Consider the following 21,566-nt stretch of genomic DNA (forward strand, 5'->3'; position numbering starts at 1 on the left):
GCAGGCAGGGCCGGGCCAGCGGCTTCTCTGCAGAAGCAGGGAACTAGCAAGACACACACACTCAAGCCTAGGCTGGCTGCCTGCAGGCGTCAGGAGCCAGAGGGATGTGAGGGAAAGTTCTGCGTGCTGAGGGCAAGAAAGCCACGGGGTGGGGGGCCGAGCGGAAGGAAGAGGAGCAGGTAGAGCAGGAGGAGAGGTCCCCGGGGACGGCCAGGAAGGGCCGCACGTGGCAGGGGCTTCCAGAGAAGGACTGAAGTTCTCTGATGGCGGTGGCGCGGTCCTGGGGCTGGAGTTCCTGCGGGAGAGGGTCTGCGGGGCTGGGGTGAGGGCCCTGGGGGCACTGAGCCCAGGCGGCCACCTTGGAGGTGGTTTCCACCGTCTCCTGCCTGATCAGGTCTTCAGGCCGAACCCGTGGGTCCTGCTGCGCCCGCTCCAGAGGGGGCCCCCCACCGGCTGGGGCCGACATCCCCGCAGGACCCCTTGGCGGCTCGGGGTCCTGCCAGCCAGTTGCCGCGGGCCCGGGGCGCGCTCACCTCCACCAGCGGGTAGGCGATCTCGTTGTAGATCTGCTCGGTGAAGTGGTCCATGTAGTAGGCGCCGTCGAAGGTGAACTGCTTGGGGGGCTGGTCGGCGGCGCCGGGGTTCTGGATGAAGCACTGGCCGCGCGCGCAGTCCACGGTCACCACGGGCCGGCAGTCCAGCTCGCGCTCGCGCTGGCTCAGCGGCCGGCAGCGCACCGCCACCTTCACGGACTCCGCGGCCATGGCGCGGCGCGGGCCCCCGGGGCGCGGCCCGCCGAGGACGACGCCCCGGCCCGCGCCCCCGAGCGCGGCGCGGGGGTCCCCCGGCCGCCGGGGCCAGGGGCCAGCGCCGGGCGCGGGGGGCGGGGCCTCGCGGCGGGGGGCCCGCCCCCGCGGGGGGCGCCCGGGGAGGAGGGGCGGGGCGGCGGGGGGGTCGCAGCCCGCGGGCCGGGGCCGCCGCCGCCCCCCGCGCCCGGGCTCGCCTGTCCCTGAGGCCCGGCCCGGGCGGGGGAAGTGGGGGATCCGCGCTGCAGCAGGCGCCGCAGGACCCGAGCCCCCGGAGCCGCCCCGGCCGCCCGCTGGCCTGCGCGCGGCGTTCGCGGTTGCCGGGCAACGCGCGCGGCGTCACAGCCGGGGCTCCCGGAGGGGCCGCGCGCCCCGCGGAGGGGCGCCCCGCGGGAGTCTCCCCGGCTGCAGCCGGCGCGGGGGCGCCCGGGGAGGCGGCTCTGGCTTTGCACACCCGATCCCTCCGGATCCGCGCGGCCCGCACAGAGCAGAGGGTGAGCGGCTTGCCCGGGGCTGCCCGCTCCAGCCCAGGCCGGCTTGACCCCAGCGGGGGAGGCTTGACCCCAGCGGGGAGAGACTTGACCCACCGGGGAGAGACCTGACCCCAGCGGGGAGAGGCCCACTGAGAAAAGCAACAGGGGCCTCGAGCTCTCAATCTACATCCCTGAGCTGACTCTGGAAGGCTGGCCCAGAGCTTGTCACGGCCCTCCAACAGGGCAAACTTCCTCCTAATGAGCTCCGTCTTCTTTCAAAGGCAAGATTGATAAAAACCCAAAAGTTTTGAAAGCAAGTCTTTTGCGTAGCGAGGCAGCCTGTAGGGTAAGTAAAGTGTCAGGCTTTTCTGCCCTCCCGCCATCAGGATAGATGATGGATCCTCGCGGTCCTGAATGCATGCCTGATGGCGGGCACCTGGAGGAGGGTGTGGACACAGGTAGATGGGATTCACCTGGGCTGAGACTGGGCTTTTAAGGGCGGCATCATGGGGACGCTGGAAGAATCAACAGGAGAGCAGAAGCAGAACCACGAGAGAAGCAGAGACCACCAGAGAAGGCCGGAGAGCCCAGACAGAATGAAGACTTGCTGGGGGCTGGGAGACCTGCCAGCCTCCGAGCCCCCTAGAATCTCTGCCTGCCGTGTAGCTGGTAAATCCTAATAAAAGCTAAAAGCTACCGAGGGCTCCAGGACTCTCTCCTTTACCGCGTCTGCTGGAATCATGGAAAACCTGCACTGTGCCCATTCCTGCCCCTACACGGCCTCTCTCCCTAGCTCAGCGCAAGTCCTTCTGGCCAGACTAGCATCTGTCAGACCCCCCTCTGGAGTCCCCTCAGCACAGACACTGTCAGCTACCTGCCAGGCACCGTGATCGGTGCCGGAGGACAGCCACCCCCTGCCTCCCCTGGGGCCCCGTAGTCTAGTCTAACTGGGATGATTGACACTGGAAACAAATATCCCGCAAACACAAATCACAAGAATAAAAGAGTAATTACAAATGAAAGGACCAGTTGTTCCATGGAACATGTAACAAGGAGACTCACCCAGCTGGGTGGGGGGCCCGGGGCTGTACTGGCAGCTCCCTGAGATGGACAGGACCCCAGATGGTAAGACCGAGGAGTTAATCAGGCTAAGGCTGGGGGGGAAAGACAAGGAGACCTATCCAGACTGTGCAAAGGTCCTGTGGCAGGAACAGAGGGAAAGTCTACATTGCCAGAGCACAAGGTCTGGAGTCTTTTTCCTGGAGGAAATACCCACTGGAGGTTTTAAGGAGAGACATGATTTGACTTTACCTACCTACCTACCTACCTACCTACCTGATTCCTTCAGGACATCCTGAGCCCCTGAGAACATGATCCGTCTGTTTCACCATTCAGCACCAGCTGCAGGTGTGTCCGAGCAAATAGAAAAACTGGTGAACCGGATACTTTGCCTTTCAAAGAAAAAGTCTGTACGAGACAATCTGAAGAAATGCACTTTATTTGTTTCGAGTCCACACAACAGGAGAGCTGGTGGCGCTGGCTGCAACAGAGAACACTGGGATGTGTAATAAAGACACGGAGGCATCGCCACAATGTGCCACGGGATCACGGGAGGGAATGTTGAAGTGGGTGGGACACCCCTGATACTGTGTCCACATGCATGACCTGGGCAACAAACCGATCCCTCAGATGGAAGCTTTGGGCACAGCCCGGGCCAGTTACCAGGTTTTCCTAGAGGTGCATCTGGTCCTGTGATCTTGGGGCACCAAACCCTCTCTGTGGGGGAGGGGGATGGGACTGTGAGACTGGGGCCTCCCACGAGGGGCCCGGGATCCAGAAAAATGGCTATAAAACGAGTCCCCGTAAAAATCAGTGCTGTGGTTCCAGAGAAAGCCCCCAGAGGACAGCTTCCGCCTGTCCCTTGCAGCCACATGGCAAGTCCCTGGCCGAGGCCGGTTCCTGGGTGAAGTGTTTAAGCTGGAGAGCCTGCGATCTGTTCTGCTGGGGCTCCCTCATCTTCTGGGCATCAGAAATGTGATTCTCCCAAGACTCTGACCTGCCCGACCTGCCCCATCCCACTCCCGTGAAGGGAGGCGAGCGGGGGGAGCAGCCCTGACTCGTGCCCAGGGCTCAGCCTCAGGAACAGCAGCTCATCCAGGGCGAACGACTCCCTACTTTGTTCAGCAGACTTCTGTCCTCCGGGAAGGTTCTTTACACGGAGATGCCCAGACGGGCCAGTCACTGCAGGACCATCGCCCGAGATGAGAATCGTTTCTCGGGGTCCCCTGCTGCCCACCGATGCCCGCCCTCTGGCAGGACCCACATCAGTCCTGCCTCTGGATGGTTCAGCTCTGACCCCCTCCCCAGTGCGGCCCCTGCCAGCCCCGGTCAGTGTCTCGTAAAGGAAGGCCAGCACGGGGTGGCTTCCCGGGGAGTCATCAAACCCAGGCTGGGCCTCATGGACAGGGCCCGAGTCAGCCCTCTAAGCCTCAAGCTCAGGGCAGACGCCCCCCAAAGGGGCAAAGGAAATGAGCCCAGGGTGCACGTCTTGGGGGGAAGCATCACTCCACGAGGGCAGAAATCACAAGCCCGTGGTTCTGAAGGGACACCAACCCGCCTCGCTGAGCAACACACAGATCCCACGCCCTGTCGCTGGTTCGCAGCCCTTCCTTCTTCACAGCGTTTGCTAATGGCTTGTCAAGAGACGCTTCCTCAGGCCAAATGCTCATGTTTCATGTCAAGAAGCAGGTCAGTGACAAACGTCCACAGATGTCACCCCCCCCAATACTTAATGGTCCAAAATCACTTTGCACCTGAAAGATTCCTGCCTTTCTCAGCCCCTCGAAGCCTTTCACGGAATCATCACTTCTGCATTTCTGCAGAAACCTGCCTATGCCTTCCTCCTCAGGTCAGCCGCCGCAAAGAGAGAAAGCGCCCCCCCCAGGGACACAGTGAATGCTCCAACATGAAATCACAGAAGGGTCTGAAGTTTCCTCAAAGTACTGGAAGCCACGGCAGTTATTCTCAACGCTGTCGTCCTGCCAGCCTGAGGAAGAACCGGGCGGTGCTCCGGCAGCCTCGTGTCCACCTGCACACGGGGCCCACCTGCACACGGGGGCCCACCTGCACACGGGGCCCACCTGCACACGGGGGCCCACCTGCACACGGGGCCCACCTGCACACGGGGGCCCACCTGCACACGGGGGCCACCTGCACACGGGGGCCCACCTGCACACGGGGGCCACCTGCACACGGGGCCCACCTGCACACGGGGGCCACCTGCACACGGGGGCCCACCTGCACACGGGGGCCCACCTGCACACGGGGGCCCACCTGCGCACGGGCTCTGGGTGGCCCCGCGCCGTCCTCCCTGTCCTTTCTGCCATTCCTCAGAACGCAGGGAAAGCTGCTTTTCTCGCAGGTGAGAACAGGCCCTGCTCCATCTGGCAGCCCGGGTGCAGCTTGGCCCCAGCCCCAGGCCTGTGCCCAAAGGGAGAACTCACGCCTGCCTCCCTGAACACCTCTCCCTCACTCCTGCCCTTGGAGACTCCCAGGGAGTCAGGGCCCCCAGGCCCCGCCTCTAGAGAGACACCGCCATCATCTTGAAATGTAACTGCCGCCTCAGAGCGCGCCAGGAGCAAAGTGAAGCCCGGAGGCGACAAGCATCCAGCCACCTGCCGCCCACAGCCGCCCGGCGCCCCACCGACCCTGTACTCATGCTGGGCCACACGCGCCATCACATGTCACTTGCCATCCCAACTCCAGGGCTCCTCCCACAGGCGGGGAAGTGATGGAAGATGGTCCAGGGGCACAGCGACTGGGTGGAGGAAGGACACAGCCTCCTGCCGAGGCCCAGGAGTCAGAGCGAGGCGGGGCCTGTGTGTGGGCGGCCCAGCCTCTAGCCCAGGCCCTGCAGTTCTGCCTCGGACTTGGCGTGGCTCAGGGGCCGCAGTGTCCGCGGAGGCCTGCCCTCGGGCCCACAGTCCTGTTCCTCATAGCCGGGGTTCAGGCGGCCCATGTCCAGGGAGCAGAAGAGGCTGCGCTCGGTCCCAGCGTGGTGCTCCACCAGGGCCTCCAGGCTGGAGAACTCGGCCGGCAGGTGCTGGGGGGGAAGGGGCTTCAGCTCCAGCTCCCTCCTCTCCTTGTCTCTCAAAGGGCACCAACCACCCCTCGCGCCAGATCCTGCCCCACTTTATCAGGGGAAATTTGAGCTCAGAGGTCATGCACGGCTCACGGCAGCGCCACCACCACGAACCCCTGGACTCAAAGGGTGCCCTCAGCATGAGGGGGTGCATTGAAGAATCCCTGCCCCCCTCCCAGTCCCTGGAAATCTGTGACCCGGCGGAGCCTCGGAGGCTGTGCTGGGTTAGGCAAGACCCTGCCCTCTCTGAGTCAGTTTCCTCCTCCTCTAAAGATGGCTCAGGGCGTAGGACGGCGAGACATTTAAAAGCCGGGTCTCCCCTCCAAATGTGAGGCATGACCCCAGCCCTGCGCCACTAGTGGTCCCCTCAAAAGCCAGCTCTGGCCCCAACAGCCCAACAGAGGAGGTACCAGGTGGGTCGTGGGGCCCGGGGCAGCAGGGCCAATGACGGGCCCTGACTGGAGAGTTAAATCAGGGTGAGGCCAGAGAGAGCCGATGGGGGGCCGGAAGAGGGTGAGGGGCTCAGGATCTCAGAGGTTAGGAGCGGGGAGGCTTGAGGGTAAGGGGCGGGTCCAGAACCCCCCTCCTCATTCCCCCAACCTGCACCCCCAGTTCTTACCTCTACACTGTAGCGGCCCAGGTGATTCCGGAACACCTGATGTGGCACCACGCCGCACTGCGTCCGCACTGACAGGCACCAGCGGCCGCTGGCGCCCTGCTCGGGCCACAGGAGGAAGGCCCCAAGCACGTCTCTCCGCAGCAGAGCCAGGGCGCAGGGCCTAGGAGGGCACAGGTGAGGCTGAAGGAGACCCCGAGTCTGGGCCCCGTCTTGGGAAGCTCCCAGGGGCAACAACTTAACAGCCCCACAGTTGTCGGAAGCACAGGGCCCAGCCCGGAGAGAAGCAGCTCGCAGACTCTGTCTGAAAAGTTTCTAAGCGGTTTAGTTGACGACTTTACGACCCAGGCAGGGAAGATTGGAAAGAGCTGACGTCTGGGCAGCTGTGGGCCTGAGGGATCTACCTGGGTGACCTTGTGTGGGCCTCTCCACAGCCAGGACACGATGGGTCTTCATGACACCCACTTTATGTTTGAGGAGATGAGGCCCAGGGTGGGTAAGTGCATGGGGAGGCCATGCGCTCCATCTCTGCCCACCCCGAGGAGCTGGGCACCCTTGACCATCACCCCCCTACCTGGAGATGCCGGCGAAGGCCCAGATGTTCTCCGTCAGGCTGCCGTCAGTCTCCACCAGGCACGAGGGGCCACCAGGACCGCGGGGCCACGCCTCCCATGCAGTGGGAACTATGGAGACCAGCCTGGGTCAGGGAGAGGCTCCGCTCCCTGCCCAGTCCGCCAGCCAGAGGCAGCACCCTGGGCGGGGGTGGGGCACGTGCTCTTGCAACTCACAGGCCTCCCGAGCAGACAGCTGCAGCTGCGTCTCATAGGTGCAGCCTCGGTAGGCCCCGGAGCGGATCACCTTGCTGCGAATGGCCTTCTTTCGTACCAGCGTGGGCGAGCAGTAGGGGTTCCCCAGGCGGGCATGGCGGGTTCGGCCTTCTGACTCTGAAAGCTCCCTCTGGGGCACCAAGAGAGGCCCAAGGGGGTGGGAAGAGAGGCATCTCAGGTCAGGCAAAGCCCCTTCCCACTGAATTCCAGCCTCCCCGCACATGACCCCTAAACCCGTGCCCAGCCCCCATGCCCACTTCGCACTCCCTGACTAGGATGCTGCCTACCCCACTGCCCATGGGCCCCTCCGCCGGCAGCCGCCGGAAGGAGACCAGCGCATGAACGTTCTGTGAGAGCTGATCACGGCCGAAGGGTTCCCGGACCAGGCCCGGAGGACCCCCAGGATTGGAAAGTGGCTTCAGGGGCGCATCCCCCGCAGGCCCCGGGCAGGGCTCAGGTTGTGCCCGTTCCACAGGGTGCTGTAAGAGGTACGCGAGCTGGAAGGACCGGCAGAGAAGCAGGTGCAGGATCTGGACCTGGGGGGGAGGGAATATGGGCTCAGTTTGGGGAGACGTCTTACGGATCCCCTTTAGACATCAACCCACTCACCATGGGTGCACACAGCCCCTTAGCTTGGGAAGCTCTTCCCCATTCTCCTGGGAAAACGCCTACTTATCCCTCAAAACCTCAACATGATGCAGTCTTCTCTACCAGCCTCCCACATTCCACTGCCACACACATCATCCATGTTGGAACCAGGAGCTCCAGAAAATCAAGGGCCGTATCTCCACCTCCAATCACCCCAGCAGCCAGCACAGAGCCTGACATAATGCCACGTGGCAGTGAATTCTTGCTGGACAGAACCAAACCAGCCTCTGTGGTTCACGGTGGACATAGGGCTTTGGCGGCCTGCCCACCCATTCACCCCACCCCAGGACACGGGCTGAGATCCAGAACAGTTCAAGACATGGGCCCAGCCCTGCTCTCGAAGAACTCCGGTGTCCATTCTTAGGAGCAGGTGGGTGATGGAAAGCAGTTCACGCCACAGGAGCCCAGAAGGAAGGGGTGGTTTAGGGGACCAAGGTGGGCTGCACAGACACACCGGCCGAGCCTTCAAGGGCAGGCTGGGTGGCCAGGCCGTGAACGGGAAGGGCATCCAGGCAGAGGGAGCAGCACGAGTAAGGCCTGGCTGTGTGAGCCTCCTCTGGCTAAGCACGTGGTCTGGTCTCCCCACCCTGGGATATGAGGCCACTCACTTCTCATGGCGCCCTCAGTGGGCAGAGCCGAAGAAGGTGCCAGTGCTGTGGAGCGCACGCCCACCTGGCTAAGCCCGCCAAGGTCACGTGCCCAGGACCCAGGCTGATGCCCCCCACAGCCCTTGCCCCAGCCTCAGGGTGGGCCCTCCCTGGGCCCCAGGTACCTCTCCAGGCTGGCTACCCACAAAGAGGTGGCAGAAGAGCTTGCTAGCCGGGCTCCGGGGGTTTCGGGCCATGAAGGCAAACTGGCAGTGGCTGGGGCACCAGGTGCAGTAGAGAATGCGCCTCAGGGCGTGCGCCATCAGGAGCACCTGCAGAGGCAGCAGGTGTGACCCACCCCTGCCCACCGCGGGCCCACACCTGCTCTCCCGCCTGGCCTGCGTGCCCAGCTGAGGACCATGTGGCTCCGAGGGCAACGAACACGTCCCTCCTCCCAGGCCCACCCACACTCCGCTTCAAACCAGAACCCTCAAACTTCACGTGGCCAGTAGGCTCGGGTCCCCTGTTCCCCACCTCAGACCTGCTCGGTGGGAGGCCCAGGCCCACATGCGGAAGTGAGAGGCAAAGGACTCGTGGCCTGCGGGGTCACAGAGCAGGCGGTGGTGGCAGCCTGGGACTGCACGCCTGGTCTCTGGAGCCAGGAGACCCCATCTGAATCCTCCTTGCTCTGCCACTCCCGCGGAGCCGGATGACTCGTGTCAAAGCAGCACCTTGGGGCTAGGTGGGGGTCAGTGAGACCTCACAGCCGTGGTGGGTACCTGACCCGGGGCCCGTGCTGCCCAGCTCTGGGTGCCCCTTCACACCAGGTTTAAAGGAGCAGCTCCTAGAGCTGCTCCTAGGGCACCATGTGGCACACAGTAGGTCTTCAACACATGGTGGCTTGCACCACGAGGACGATGGGCATCTCAGCGGGACTCCCCTGCCACACAGCCGGGGAGGCTGCACCCCCCAGTCTGCCAGAGGATCCTCACGGAGCCATGTGTTCCTGATGCACAGGCCAGGAGGCTGCTCAGGAAAAGAATTTGGAGGGCCTGGGCGGGTGGGGTGAGATTGCTGCCAGAGCTTGCCCTGGGGGGTCCTTGGAGAGGTAACATAGAAAGGCCCAGAGCAGTTTGGGAGCCAGGAAGACTCAAGGGCAGTGCAAGAGCTGAACAGAGGCCCAGGGGTCCAGAGGGAGAAGGTTGCCTGTCCTGGCCAGGCCTCACCCGCACCCACTGGCTCCTACCTCACCCTCCCCGCTGTAGATCTTGAGGCCCTGAAGGCTGAATTTCAGGATGACAGCCCGGCGCCGGGGACAGTCCTGGGTGGAGAGAGTTGGTGGGGCAGGCGTTACCTCCCAGGCCCTGCCCAGCCCAGCCTCAGTACCAGTCACTGGGCTGTCAGCCATCCCCCGCCACCTGCCCGGGACCACACCTGGACAAGGGGCCCCCAGCAGCCAGGGGAGTGTGGGTGACTCCTGGCTGACCATCCCCCAACCAGGGCCACAGGTGGCTGTGTTAAGGTCACCCCCTCATCTTGCACCAGTGGCTTCCACTGCCTGAGGGGTGGAGGTGCCAGTTCTAGCGGCCTGGCTATGGGCCTGCCCCTCTCTGCCCCTCACTTGCTCCACCCGTGTGATGGGGGGGCTGGAGTGGACCAGACTGTGATCCCCACCAAAGAAACACCTCCCCGGTCCCCAACCCCCTACCTTCAGTGCCCACAGCTGCTGCTGCACCAGCCACACACTCTCCTGCGTGTCCAGGTCATCCACGGGGAAGGAGCCCACGTACTGCTTGAGGAGGGGGGGCAGGAGGACAGAGACAGAAGAGTCAGGCCTGTGGTTCCTGGTCCCCGTGCTCCAAACACGCCCCACCCCAACACACACACACTCTGACAGAGCACTGGGGGCGGGTCTGGCCTCTGCTTCCCCAGCAGGTGACCCCAGGTCAAGCCACTCGGCCCCCAGGAGGCCCGTTGGGTCTTCTCTGCATGCACAGACCCCAGAGCTGCGTCTGGGCACCTCCCATCCCAGGGCCTGGCCCCAGTCACCGCCCCCAGGGCACCCCCGTAGGGCAGCCCCACCCACCTGGGCAAACTTGGTGATGCACCTGGGCCGGAGAGGGGCAGGGCCGCAGTCGGAGGCCCTCCGGGCCCCGGCCCCAGCCTTCTGCATGGCCCCGAGGGCCCAGCTCCCAGCCCCGAGGCGGCGGCTGCAGAGGGCGAGGGCGAGAGGTTGGCTGGGGCAGATGGGCCAGGTGCCCCCCCGCGGAGGCCGGTGAGCCTCTTCCTCCGGCCCAGCCCCACCGGGGCCCCGCTGTCGCCCGGGCCAGGCTCCGGGCACGCAGCCCTGAGCAAAATGGCAGATGCCCTCCTGCCCTCGCGGCGCCACGTCCTCCTGGGCAGCGCGGGGAGATGAGGTGCTGCCGAGGGGCCTACGGAGCAGGGAGCGTCGGGGAGCGCCGGAGGAAGGGGGGGCGCTCACCCCCTGGGCCAGCCGTGCCTCTGCCCTGGCTGGAGCGAGCGGGCACGGACGGGCAACCAGCCGGGGCACAGGGGCGGCGCAGCCCGGCAGTGGCCGCCTGAGAGTGGGGGTGCGACGGGGGCGAAAGCAGGGGGACCCCTGAGAGCCGACCCGGGGCCAGAGCCGGGCTGCGAGCCGCTCTCCACGCGTTTCGGCTCCGCCTGGTGGGCAGCGGGGGCCACGGCAGGGCCCAGGCAGGAGCCGTGACCCCCAGGGGCTGGGTGGCCAGAGCTGCCTCCCGCGTCCCGGGCCCCGCTGGCGCCGTGTGGGGAGGCAGGGAGGGAAGCCCGGCCCGCAGCCCGCCCAGCCTGGGTCTGGCCTCCTCCAGGCCCCGCTCCCAGACCCCCGAGAGGGGGAGAGGAAACCCCCCTCCCGAGACTGGCCCCAGGGCGGGGAGGACACGCGGCCCCCAAGCCCAGGAGCGCGGCTGGCGGGGAGGTGGCCTGAAGAAAGGCCCGCCGGCCCCCCCTGCGCCCCAAGACGGAGTCTTTCCCGGGGCCACGTAGACGCCGCCCACTCTCCGCACCCCGGCGGCGCTGTCCCCCGGGGCAGCTGGTCACGCTGCGCGTGGGGTCCCGAGCCCGCGCGGCTCTGGCCGTGCCTCCGGCCCTCTCTGCGCCTCCGCGTCCTCACCTCGGCTCCGGGGGGCCGCGAGCAGGTGAGGAGTCAAGAGTCAGGCGCAGGCACCCCGCGCGGGCCGTCAAGGACAGTCTCGGGATGCGGCCCAAAGCCGCCCCAGAGGGAGCGCCCGGCGCCCACCCACCCACCTCGGGGGTCCTTGGAGAAGGAGGGGGCTTTGGAATTGACACTCAGCTCCAGGAGCCCAGGAGGGGCCCCGCCCGCCTCTGCCCACCCCCGGCAGCCCCAGGCTCAGAGCGGGGCGGGGCGCCCCAGCAGCCTGCAGGAAGACCCCAGAAGGCGGTTCCCAGCCCTCCAGCCCCTGCGCCCCTCCTGCCTTTCCGGGCCCTCCTGCCCCGACCACTTCCCACGCCGGCCCGGTACACGCTGCACGGTCGGTGTGGCACCGAAGCCAGGCTGGGCGTGGAAGGGCGCAGGCGGCGGGCAGCCCCCTCCAGGGCGGACGCGGGGCGTCCAGGGCGCCCGCCTGTAACTTCACAATCACACCCGGGCTGGGCGCTCTGCGCCCTCCGGCAAAGGCCGGAGAACAAGCAGGTGAAAGGGAGAGAAGGGGACGGAGCAGAAGCAGCAGCGGCAGCGGGGAGAGGCGTGAGAAGACAGCGAAGAAGGGGGCCGCGCCCCTCCGGGCAGCCCTCAGCCCCAGGAGGGTTCCGTGGAAAGAGCCAGAGCTGCACTCTCAGGGGCGCAGACACTGAATGGCTCCCCCTCCAGATCCAGAGCTGCAGTTTTCTTGGGGGACTCCCCAGTGTCCAGGTGGGGGGCCCACAGACGGTCTTGCGGACACCCCTCCTGCCTCCGGACCTTCCCTAGGCCCAGGACACGGCCGCCCTCCCTCCCTCTCCGGCTGGAGCGACACGGTGCACGGCAGCCCCAGAGCTGAAGGTGCAGGGAGGGCAGCGCGCCCCCAACCCCGCGAACAGAGCTGCCCACCCAGCTGTGGCACAAACACCCACCTATCTCTGTGGACCTATTTTTCCAAGGGTTTGCCCAGGAGCTTGGCCGGGCCGGCACCTTCCTAAGGGGACGCATTCGGAGCGAGGCTGGGGCTCTGCGCTTGCCCCCCTGAGGGTGCCCAGGGGAATGGCTGGGCTGCTCTGTCTCAAGAGTCCAGGACAGAGGCCCCCGCGGCGCGGCGGGGCTACTCATACCTGAGCTGTGCCCGCCACCTGGGTGGCCACGGGGTCAGCAGACTCTGGGCTTAACAAAGGGTAGTTGGGGGGCGGGGGGTGACGGAGTGTCCCTTGTCCAGGGTCACGAAGCATAAAGAGGGGAGTCAAGTTGGGCCAAGAGTCTCTGGGGCGCTCCCCCTCGGCCACCACAGTGCCCTTCTGCTCACACAGCCCAAACAAACAGGGGACCCATGTTTGAAGTTCGGTGGATCGCCCCAACCCCGGGCAGCAGGGGGGAAGGAGGAGGCAGCCAGAACATTCAGGGGCTGGGGGCTGAGCCCTGAGCAGATCAGCTGCGCTCTCTGCCCGCCTGGCTCCCCCAGGATGGTGAGGGGCTGCCAGAGCCCCCCCACTCGCCTGCCTCACCCCCTACCTATAGCTCAGCTGCACAGAGGGCGCCGCCCCGCCCCCCAACACACACACCTGCCCCAGCAGGTGGGAGGAGGCTGAACCAAGCCCCCGAGGCGAGGTCGGGTGATGTGACCTTGGGCAAGTTGCCGACCCCGTCAGCCTCCTGTTCCCCCAACAGTAAAGGGGGGACACCAGCAGGGACCCCCCGCGGTTGTTCATTTATCCGCTTCTTCCAAGACTCTTTCCCAGCGCAGCTGCGCCCGACCACGACAGTCCCGGCCTCGAGCGGCCCCGGCCCGGATGGGGCTGCACAGGGAGCCAGCATTTCAGGGGGGCTTAAGTGATTTGGAGGAAAATACAACGGGGTGAGCAGGACGCGGGGGACGGGGTGACCCAGGAGCGGGCGGCCTCCCCGACAGACGCCGCGGGGAGGAAAGTGTTTCAGGACCGAGCGGGCCGAAGCCACCCCGGGCGCCCGCCGCGGGTGCCGAGCGCCCCGGGGCCGTCAGCCCCGCTTCCCTGCGGCCCCGGGGCGCGGCCCGGCCGGGGGGGGGCAGCCCCAGCCCCGCGCGCGGACCCTCCCCGGCGCCCGGGCGCGAGGCAGGACCCCGGGGAGACGCGGGGGGACACGGAGGTGCGCCGCCCCACGCCAGACGCCCCCGCCCATGCCCGCGCGCGGGGCCCGAACCCCGCTTCCACCCGCGCACCCCCGGCCCCGGCCCGGCTCCCCGCGCTCACTCACCGCGGCCGCCGAGTCCCGGGCGCCGCCGCCCAGCTCCGCGCGGCGACCCCGGCGCGGCCCCGCAGGTCTCGGCCACCCCCTCGCCCGCCCCGCCCCGCCCCGCGCCCCGCGCCCCCGCGCCCCCGCGCCCCCGCGCCCCGCGCGCCCCGCGCCCCCGCTCCGCACCTCGCGCCCCCGCCCCGCGCCCCCCCACGTGGCCGCGGGAACCAGCGCGCAGCACCTGGCCGCGGCGCCCGGCCCTCGCCCACCAATCGGCGCCCGCAGAGCGGCGCCACTCGGCGGGCCGCCCAATCAGCGGGCGCGAGGGCCCTTGGCCCCGCCCCCGCCCTCGCGCCCGGGGCTCCGCCTTGAGGCCGGGGGGGGGGGGGCGGCCCCTGCCGCGGACGGCGCTTCCCCGGGCGCGGGTGCCGGACGCCCCGGAACGGAGGCTCCGTCCCTGGAGAGCCCGGCCCCGGCCCCCGCGAGCGCCCAGCCGACCAGCGGGGCCGCCGCCGGCGCTTCCTCCGAGAAGCCCTCCCGGCCCGCCCGCGGCTCCCCGCGGAGCCCGCGCAGCCGCCCGTCCCTCCAGCCCCGCCGTGCGCGCCGGGCCCGGCCGGGAGTGAGCGCCCGGCGGTGGCGAGGCGAGGGCGGCGCGCCCTCCGCTGCCCTGCGGTCGCCCTGGGAGCCTGCCCAGCCAGGGCCGGCGCCGGGAGGCCGCCGCGGAGGCTGCCGGCCGTGCCCTTCGGTCACGCTGCCCGCGCGGGGGGCGCCGGGGGGCGCCGTCCAGCCGCCGGCACAGCCCTGAGCTGGACGCACCTCTGTCCCCACCGGGGCAGCGCCCTGCAGGCGTCAGCATCAAACAGCAAGGGGAGGCTCCGAACCCTCTGGTGTGTATCAGACTTGAAATCTGCAGAGAAGAAACATCAGAAAAATTGCCAGTGGTGGGCAACACCTCCGAAAACCGGGGCGGGGAGGGGGTCAGCGCGAGTGGGGGAGCAGGCTGCACCGTTGGCATCCACCAGAGGTGGGCACGGGTGAGGCAGCCCTGAGCTGGGGGCCTTGGTGGGGGCCTCCCAGGAGGTGGGTTGGAAGCTCTGGCCTGCTGGGCACTCGTGCCTCCTGTCTCCCTGGGCGCCCGGGGGCCTGTCCAGAGGCAGCAGAAATGTAACGGTTAGAGGCTGTGCCCCAAATATGGGCACTTCCCCTTGTAGATGTGGCACCTTGGGCAAACAGGATAATCACTTTTAATCCTTGAGTGGAGCACCTGTTACTAACACCTGACTCACAGGGGCGGGGGATGGTGATGAGTTGCTGTGGGCTTAGTGCTGAGCGCAGTGCATGACCCCACCGTGAGTGAAGTGCCGGGCAAATACCAGCTGGGGCTAGACTCTGCATTCCTGGGTTTCCTTGGAATTGAATTGAATGGCAAGTGTTTACTGGAACCTTCCACGAGGCCACATGAAAACCTTGAGTCCAGTGATGAGGAGGATCACAATGGTTTACAAGTTGCTCCTGCTTTCCAAAAATCCAATATATGAAACTCAGGGTACGCAGAGGATAAAGAGTCGATTATTACTAGCTTTCTAAGAGGGCACATACTTTTTTTTGTTTTCTTTCTTTTATGTCATATATTTTTTACATCTTTCTTCATTTTTGTACAATGTATGCTTTCTCATCTCAGTTATAGCCCCCATGCGATTCCCACCACCCAGTCACCCTAGTCCCTTGTGCTCTTCCCACCCGTTTTGATACTGCTCCCCTCACCCCTATCCCCCTGTAGAATGTCTCTGGTTTATAGCTGCCTGTTGACTTTGATCTTTATTACTTTTCCCCCCCCTGATCCCTTATTTGGATCCTCTACATTCAGCCTAAACGTGAAACCATCCGGTATTTTTCCTTTTCTTTCTGGATTATTTCACTGAGCATGAGCCCTTCCAGCTCCATCCATGTTGCTGTGAATGGCATGAGTTTATCTTTTTTTGAATGCGGAGTAATATTCCATGGTGTATATGTACCACATCTTCTTGATCCAGTCATCTATTTTTGGGCATTTGGGTTGTTTCCACAGCTTAGCTATTGTAAATACATTTTTAAAGAGGACTTGTCAATTACTGAAGCCATAGTCCCTGTTTGGAGAATATTCAGGGATACACACAGGGTTAGCCGCACTGTGCTGCCAGCACTCATATTTCCGATGCACGCAATTGTTTAAATAGGGGTCTGTTTCAAGTCAAAAAGATCAAGGAATTAAATTCAGGTGACAAACTTAGTTAAAGCCCCAGGCGAGTCTCTCTTCTAAATCTTCTTAGGGAGAAGACGGAGGGTCCAATCTGCGTGACTGCCACTGTGTGGGCCCCCAGGGACGTCGCACTTTACAGTAAAACAAAACATCATACAAACTGTGTCTGGAAAGCGTGTGTGACAGATTGTGTGACGCTAGTTCGTGGTTTGACCAACACCTAAGTTCCACTCGGGGAAACAGATTCCAGCCCCAAAGCGTTTATACATTTGAAGTTCATGCCTTCATTTTTTTTTAAAGATTCATTTTTTATTTATGCATACAAGAACTGGGGTGTAGGCCAGAGGTGTGGGGGGTGAAAGGACTCACCAGAGACAGAGTGGGGAGCAGAACAGGCAGACTGACTGAAATACACTGCTGAGGGGAGCAGCAGGGGAGACAAGGAGAGGTCTGCTGAGCCTTGTGGGTCAGCATCCTGGCAGGGGGTCAAACTGTGCTGCAGTGGCTGCAGATAGCTTGATAGCGCTGCGACTTTAACTCCTGCGCCACCAGGAAGGCCCTCATTCCTTCATTTTTATTTATGTACTAAATAAAATGGAAACCTCCACTTTAAGCAAAATGAAACGGCACACAGTAGAATCAATTTTACCACAGGCTGCTTGAGAAAAACAAGAGCTAAGTTCCTACAGCATATTTGTAGTCACAAAAATATCACACTTCAGAACAGCACTTTGTATCCATCTTCTAAGCCCCCCTGACAAGAGCCTGTTCTGGCAACTCAGGTTACAAGGAGGAGGGACCAAGCCTGGACAGGAGCCCTCCGCTCACACGTCACCCACACTCAGGACGATTCAGAGAGGCCACTGAGCCTGCCAGGCACATCTTTGGTGGGGGTAGGAGGAACAAGAGAAGTGGCTGAAAACCCCAGGGAGAATGCTCGAACTCCACACAAACAGCCACCCTGGCTGGAAATTGAACGCCCCACGCCCCCATCAATACAAGTTAACACGGAATGGATGACGTTATTCTGGGGCCTGCTGTCATGGAGCTGCCCACCTTAGCTACTCCCCCAGATTACTAAATTCAATGAATCTAATTTCATGGAAGCACAGAAACCCCCAGTTTCTATCAGCCACAGAGACTAAAGGTGTATCAGATGTGCAAGCTCAGAGGTTGCGCCACAGGAAACACGCTCAAGTGGGCATCGGCCGTGTCCCAGGAGAGGCAGTCTGTGCCCCTTAGGACTAGAGCATAAAATGGGAGAGGGTCTGCAAAATGGGGGGCGGGGGGCAGGGAGGATCTGGGTCAGTCAGTGCCTGCCCAGCGGAGCTAATCTCAGGTTCACGGCAGCACGGTCCGTGGAGACCATCAGGTGTGGAACTGCAGCCATTGGGTTCATGACTCAAGTCAACGGGGCCCAGAAGCCGTGGGTATTAACCAGGAAAAAGAACAAAGAAGGCGAGCCGGATGGGGTGCCGATCCCCGAACGTGTCAGGGCGACAGCTGCGCCTGGTATTTCCGGCTGAGTCAGTGACCGTCTCTGCCTACAGGCTTGAGCTTGCCGGCACAATCTTACCTTATTTTCCCAAATCCCAGAAATCTGGTGCTGCAGTTGCCAGCTGACGAATGTGAGTGGGAGGAACATTGTCCTGAAGCTGATCTCAACAATCGGAGGACAACTGGAGCCAGGCAGGAGAGTCTGGCTCGGCCTCAGCCCCGCGTTGGTTCACAGCTGGCCCTGCCTCTGCTCCAGCTGCTTCAGCCAGTGGGTAGTCATTGCCCCCAGAGCATCTTTACCCCACTTTCCCAGGTGTGTGCTAAGGGCTGTCCGTAGCATTTCACCCTCCCCTGCCCCCAAAGTGAGCTGGAATGGAAATTAAAAAAAAAAAATCCCAAGACAGTGTTATGAATTGTGTCACCTGCACCTCCAAATCCACGCTGAAATCCTGACCCTTAGTATCTCACAATGTGGTTGTGTTTTGAGATGGGGTCTTTAAAAAATTAAAATGACATCATTGGATTGGATGGGCCCCCATCCAATATGACTGTTACTTTTACAAGAGAAGTTCAGACTCGGACTTGCACAAACTGCCCATACAGTGGTTAAAATGAGATTCCCGTTCACCCATTCAGAAAGCAAACCACAATATTGTCATGACCAGTTCCTCACCCCAACCTATTCTTCTGCTTGGCAGACAGTTTACATGGTGGGCGACAGAGTCAACCAAATCTGGGTTGATCTCTCTCATTCCGTCACTTAGCACATGTTATAGTTTGGGGGAAACAGGCTGTTTATTTGCTTCTGCAAATTGTGGGCAACTTCACGTATCTTTGGGAATGTGAGACTAAAGTTCACAGCAGTGGGAAACAACAATGAATGGCAGTTCAAAAACCAAAAGCAACTCTTGTGAAACTGGATGTTCTGGCTTATTTTTAAAAATAAATATGTCAGTCTTTCCTAAAATCCTAAAACGATTTAGTAATCTTGGGGAACATGAATCAACCAGTGTAATACTTGATACTCTCACATTGCCTCGGGTGGTTATTCTAAGAAATACATTGAGTGTGGACTTGAACCCTGACTTTTTACAGATGAGAAGATAGCCCTATGGGCCACGGTGCAGGACCATGGCTACTGATGTTAGGATACTGGGCTAAGTAAAGTCAAAATCCCAGTTTGGAGCTGATGAAAATTTCTAATTCTACACACTAAGCCAGCAAATTGAAGTTACACAAACAAGTAACATGGACTTGAGGCTTGACAGGTATTAGTTCATAAGCAGCAAAATGGATGAGCAAGGATGTGGTGTAACTGTCTGGTTTTAGGAGTGTCTATTGGTACTGGGCAAAGCAGGAGGGACAGGCAGGGTGAGGTTTCTTTCAGAATGAGTACAAGAGCGAGGATTTGTAATATTCCAGCTCATAATTACTAAGCAGATATCAGGCCCAAAAAATTCAGTGTTTAGGTAACCCCTGTCCTCTTGGTCAACCTCAGGGGGCACCAATTCTGTTTATGAGTAAGAAAGCTGCTCCCTTAGCAACATCCAAGTTCTGGTAGAAATTGTGGCTTCCAGAGCAGCTCTCACAAGAAACTATCTGCCTGGAGTAACTGTGAAGAAACCACACGGTGTCCATGGCTAGATTTGAGAATGACCAGGAATCTGGACAGTGCCCTTTAAAGACCTTACAGCGGCCTAGGTGACATTTCACAGAAGTTCCAGATCTAATTTGAACAGCTCTTACCAAACTTCGTAAAACCAAAGCCACACTAGCTTTTATTTGGCAAACGATAATTTCTTCTCATTTCCAAATCCTCTTAGGTGTTCCAAAGGCTCAAGTAAGTCCTTTCTCTTCTATGAACAGAACAAGGAATCACTGGGTTGTTGGATGGAGAATTTGGGAGCTTGGAAACATGCCAAGGGGCATCATCAGCACGAAGGATGTGGAGAGGGCTCCGCAGTGGCAGGGCCCAGACTTCATTCTGGACCTGCTCTTTACCAGGACCTGGCACAAGTTTCTGAACCTCACGTGGTGCCGGTATTTTTCCCCTCTTGTAGAATGGAGAGACACAATGACCCTTTGGGCGGTTGCATAGTACGTACAGAGCGACGAGCATTAGCATTAGTTACTAGCAAGTAACAAGTCAAACTTGTAACTACCTTTAATCCAGGCACCACTGAGAAAGGTCTCTGCTTGGCAAAGATTTAGTAGCGGTGCTAACCACACCATAGTGTCAAGAGAAAGCGAACCTTTGGTGAAGTGGAATAGTTTTCTAATTAGGAATATAATTTCTCTTCTTTCATGGATAAGAATGCTTACTACACACACAGAGAAATGAAGTAATTAATATGATTTTTCAGGTTCCAAAAATGGAGAACCTTAACTATTATCCTAGACTTTTAAAGTTTGGAACTGTGTTGGCTAAGTACAGTTCTTGAATCTGGCTGGCTGAAGCTCTTTCTTTTGACTTATCAGGATGGCAAGAGTATCTCAGCCTCAGCAGTAAGAATTTCAGGTCTGTTAAAGTAGATATAAAAATAGGTCAGCAAAAAATAGGTCAGCAATCTAGACTAGGGCTGACAAGATTCAGTAAAAGAGGAATGATGGAAAAAAGGTCAAAGGAATTGTCATTGTCATGTTGCCCACTCTTGTTCTACATTGCCCAGCTCTTATTCTATTTCCTGTTCATCATCACCAACAGACTAACGATTAAATAAATCTGTTTTCTCAGATTAACACTGATCTTAAGACCATGTGCAGTTAGGAGGTTCTGTTAAATGCTTTTTTATTCCTAAGGAAAGGTCTCCACCTACCTCTGCGATGTTGTCGATTTTCTCACTTGTAGGTAAAGAAGCCAACCATCTTTCCCCTAACTTTTGGAGATTCCTTTAGGAAAGGCAGTTGGTAGGTTAAGTAGAGCATGCGCTGGAGCTCACTGGGCCATTAATGGGCAGTACTAAGCGCCCATGCTGGAGATTGCTGGATTCTCTCTTGGGTTTGCTGTTTTCCTTTCTGGAACACTGAAGTAAAAATTATGTGTTCTGGGCCTTCCTGGTGGCTCAAGGGGTTAGGCACCACACTATGAAGTGATCCGCAGCCTCTGCAGCACAAATTCGATCCCCGGCCAGGGAGCAACCCACATGGCGCAGCAGACCTCTCCTGACTTGCCCGCTGCTCCCCTGTCAATCTGTCTGTTGTTCCCCACTCTGTCTCTGGTGAATCCTCTCACCCCCTGCATCTCTGGCCTGTACCCCAGCTCTTGTTACAAACAAATAAATCAATCTTAAAAAAAAAATTGTATGTTCTACTCCTTCAGAATATGTGGAAGGGAAAAACCAAGCTTTATCTCCACCTCAGTAAGGTTTCTTTATCTCTACCTCAGTAAGGCGAGTATCTGTCAGCTGGGGATTTCCACTGAGAGCATCCAGTGGCCCTCCTGTCTATTCTGTTTATAAATGCTGAAGCAAGAGCAGTCTTGTTCTTCTCTGAACTTTGTTAACAGAGGAGTTGAAGGGACCCTAAATGATCTAGTTTAAATTTCTCATCCAACACTTGAGCACCTGATATACAACATAGCCACCAGGTGGCTTAAAAAATTTTTTTTAGTAAGACTTATTTTCAATTTATGCATATAAGAACTAGGGTACAGGCCAGAGGTGCGGGGTATGAGAGGATTCACAAGACAGAGTGGGGAGCAGAATAGGTGGATCTACTGAAATATACTGCTGAGTGGAGCAGCAGGTGAGACAGGAGAGGTCTGCTGCACCATGTGGATCGGCCGGGGATTGAACTCAGGCTATAGTGGCTGGCAATAGGTTAAGCGCTGAGACTTAACCCCTGTGCCACCAGGTAGGCCAAATATTAATTTTTTATAAATTAATTTTTATATTGACTTTAAGTCCTATAAAACAAAAAACCCAAAACCTCCAACTTAAGTCCTATAAAACAAAAAACCCAAAACCTCCAACTTTGATTCTAAGAGTATTCTTAGCACAGCTCCAAACACCCATTTGTATGAAGAATTATTTGCAAATAGGGCCTCCCTGGTGGTGCAGCAGTTGAGCGCTGGGTTGCAAAGCTGCCTGCAACCTCTGCAGTGCCGGTTCGATCCCCGGCTGCTCCTCGGCCACCGGAAGAGGGTCCCACATGGTGCTCAGACCTCTCCTGCCGCCCGCTGCTCCCCTCAGCAGTGTACTTCGGTCCTTCTGCCTGCTCTGCTCCCCGCTCTGGCTCTGGTGAATTCTCTCACCCTCCCGTGCTTCTGACTGTACCCAGTGCTTGAATAAACAAATAAATAAATCTTTAAAAAAAAAAAAAGAATTATTTGC

General features: G+C 60.4%; 2 protein-coding genes across 2 annotated transcripts in view; both read right to left on the minus strand.

Annotated features, from left to right (window-relative positions):
• KIF17 (kinesin family member 17) overlaps positions 1–764 on the minus strand; it is a 29,832-nt gene extending 29,068 nt beyond the window's left edge. The window contains 1 exon segment of the mRNA XM_037499892.2: positions 534–764. Coding sequence (XP_037355789.1) covers positions 534–764 — 231 coding nt within the window.
• A 3,883-nt stretch (positions 765–4,647) lies between these two features.
• Positions 4,648–10,271, minus strand: SH2D5 (SH2 domain containing 5). The gene is made up of 9 exons (XM_037499369.1): positions 10,185–10,271; positions 9,807–9,887; positions 9,345–9,419; positions 8,284–8,430; positions 7,151–7,399; positions 6,825–6,993; positions 6,611–6,719; positions 6,040–6,199; positions 4,648–5,381 (listed from the first exon to the last, which is right to left on the minus strand). The coding sequence occupies exons 1-9, from the start codon at positions 10,269–10,271 to the stop codon at positions 5,178–5,180; spliced, it is 1,281 nt and encodes a 426-aa protein (XP_037355266.1). The 3' UTR covers positions 4,648–5,177.
• Between the last annotated feature and the right edge of the window lie 11,295 nt (positions 10,272–21,566).

The sequence above is a fragment of the Talpa occidentalis genome, unplaced genomic scaffold (assembly GCF_014898055.3).
Source record: "Talpa occidentalis isolate TD23 unplaced genomic scaffold, MPIMG_talOcc4v2.1 talOcc4.9, whole genome shotgun sequence".
NCBI lineage: Eukaryota > Metazoa > Chordata > Mammalia > Eulipotyphla > Talpidae > Talpa > Talpa occidentalis.

What these genes read in the sequence shown, in the direction of transcription:
- SH2D5 (XM_037499369.1), bottom strand. Translation starts at nt 10,271, where the DNA reads ATGCAGAAGGCTGGGGCCGGGGCCCGGAGGGCCTCCGACTGCGGCCCT. An exon ending in TGGGTAGCCAGCCTGGAGAG is followed by an intron (nt 7,400 to 8,283) that starts GTACCTGGGGCC and finishes CCTCCCCCCCAG; the next exon opens with GTCCAGATCCTGCACCTGCT. An exon ending in TGGGCCGCTACAGTGTAGAG is followed by an intron (nt 5,382 to 6,039) that starts GTAAGAACTGGG and finishes CTTCCCCCCCAG; the next exon opens with CACCTGCCGGCCGAGTTCTC.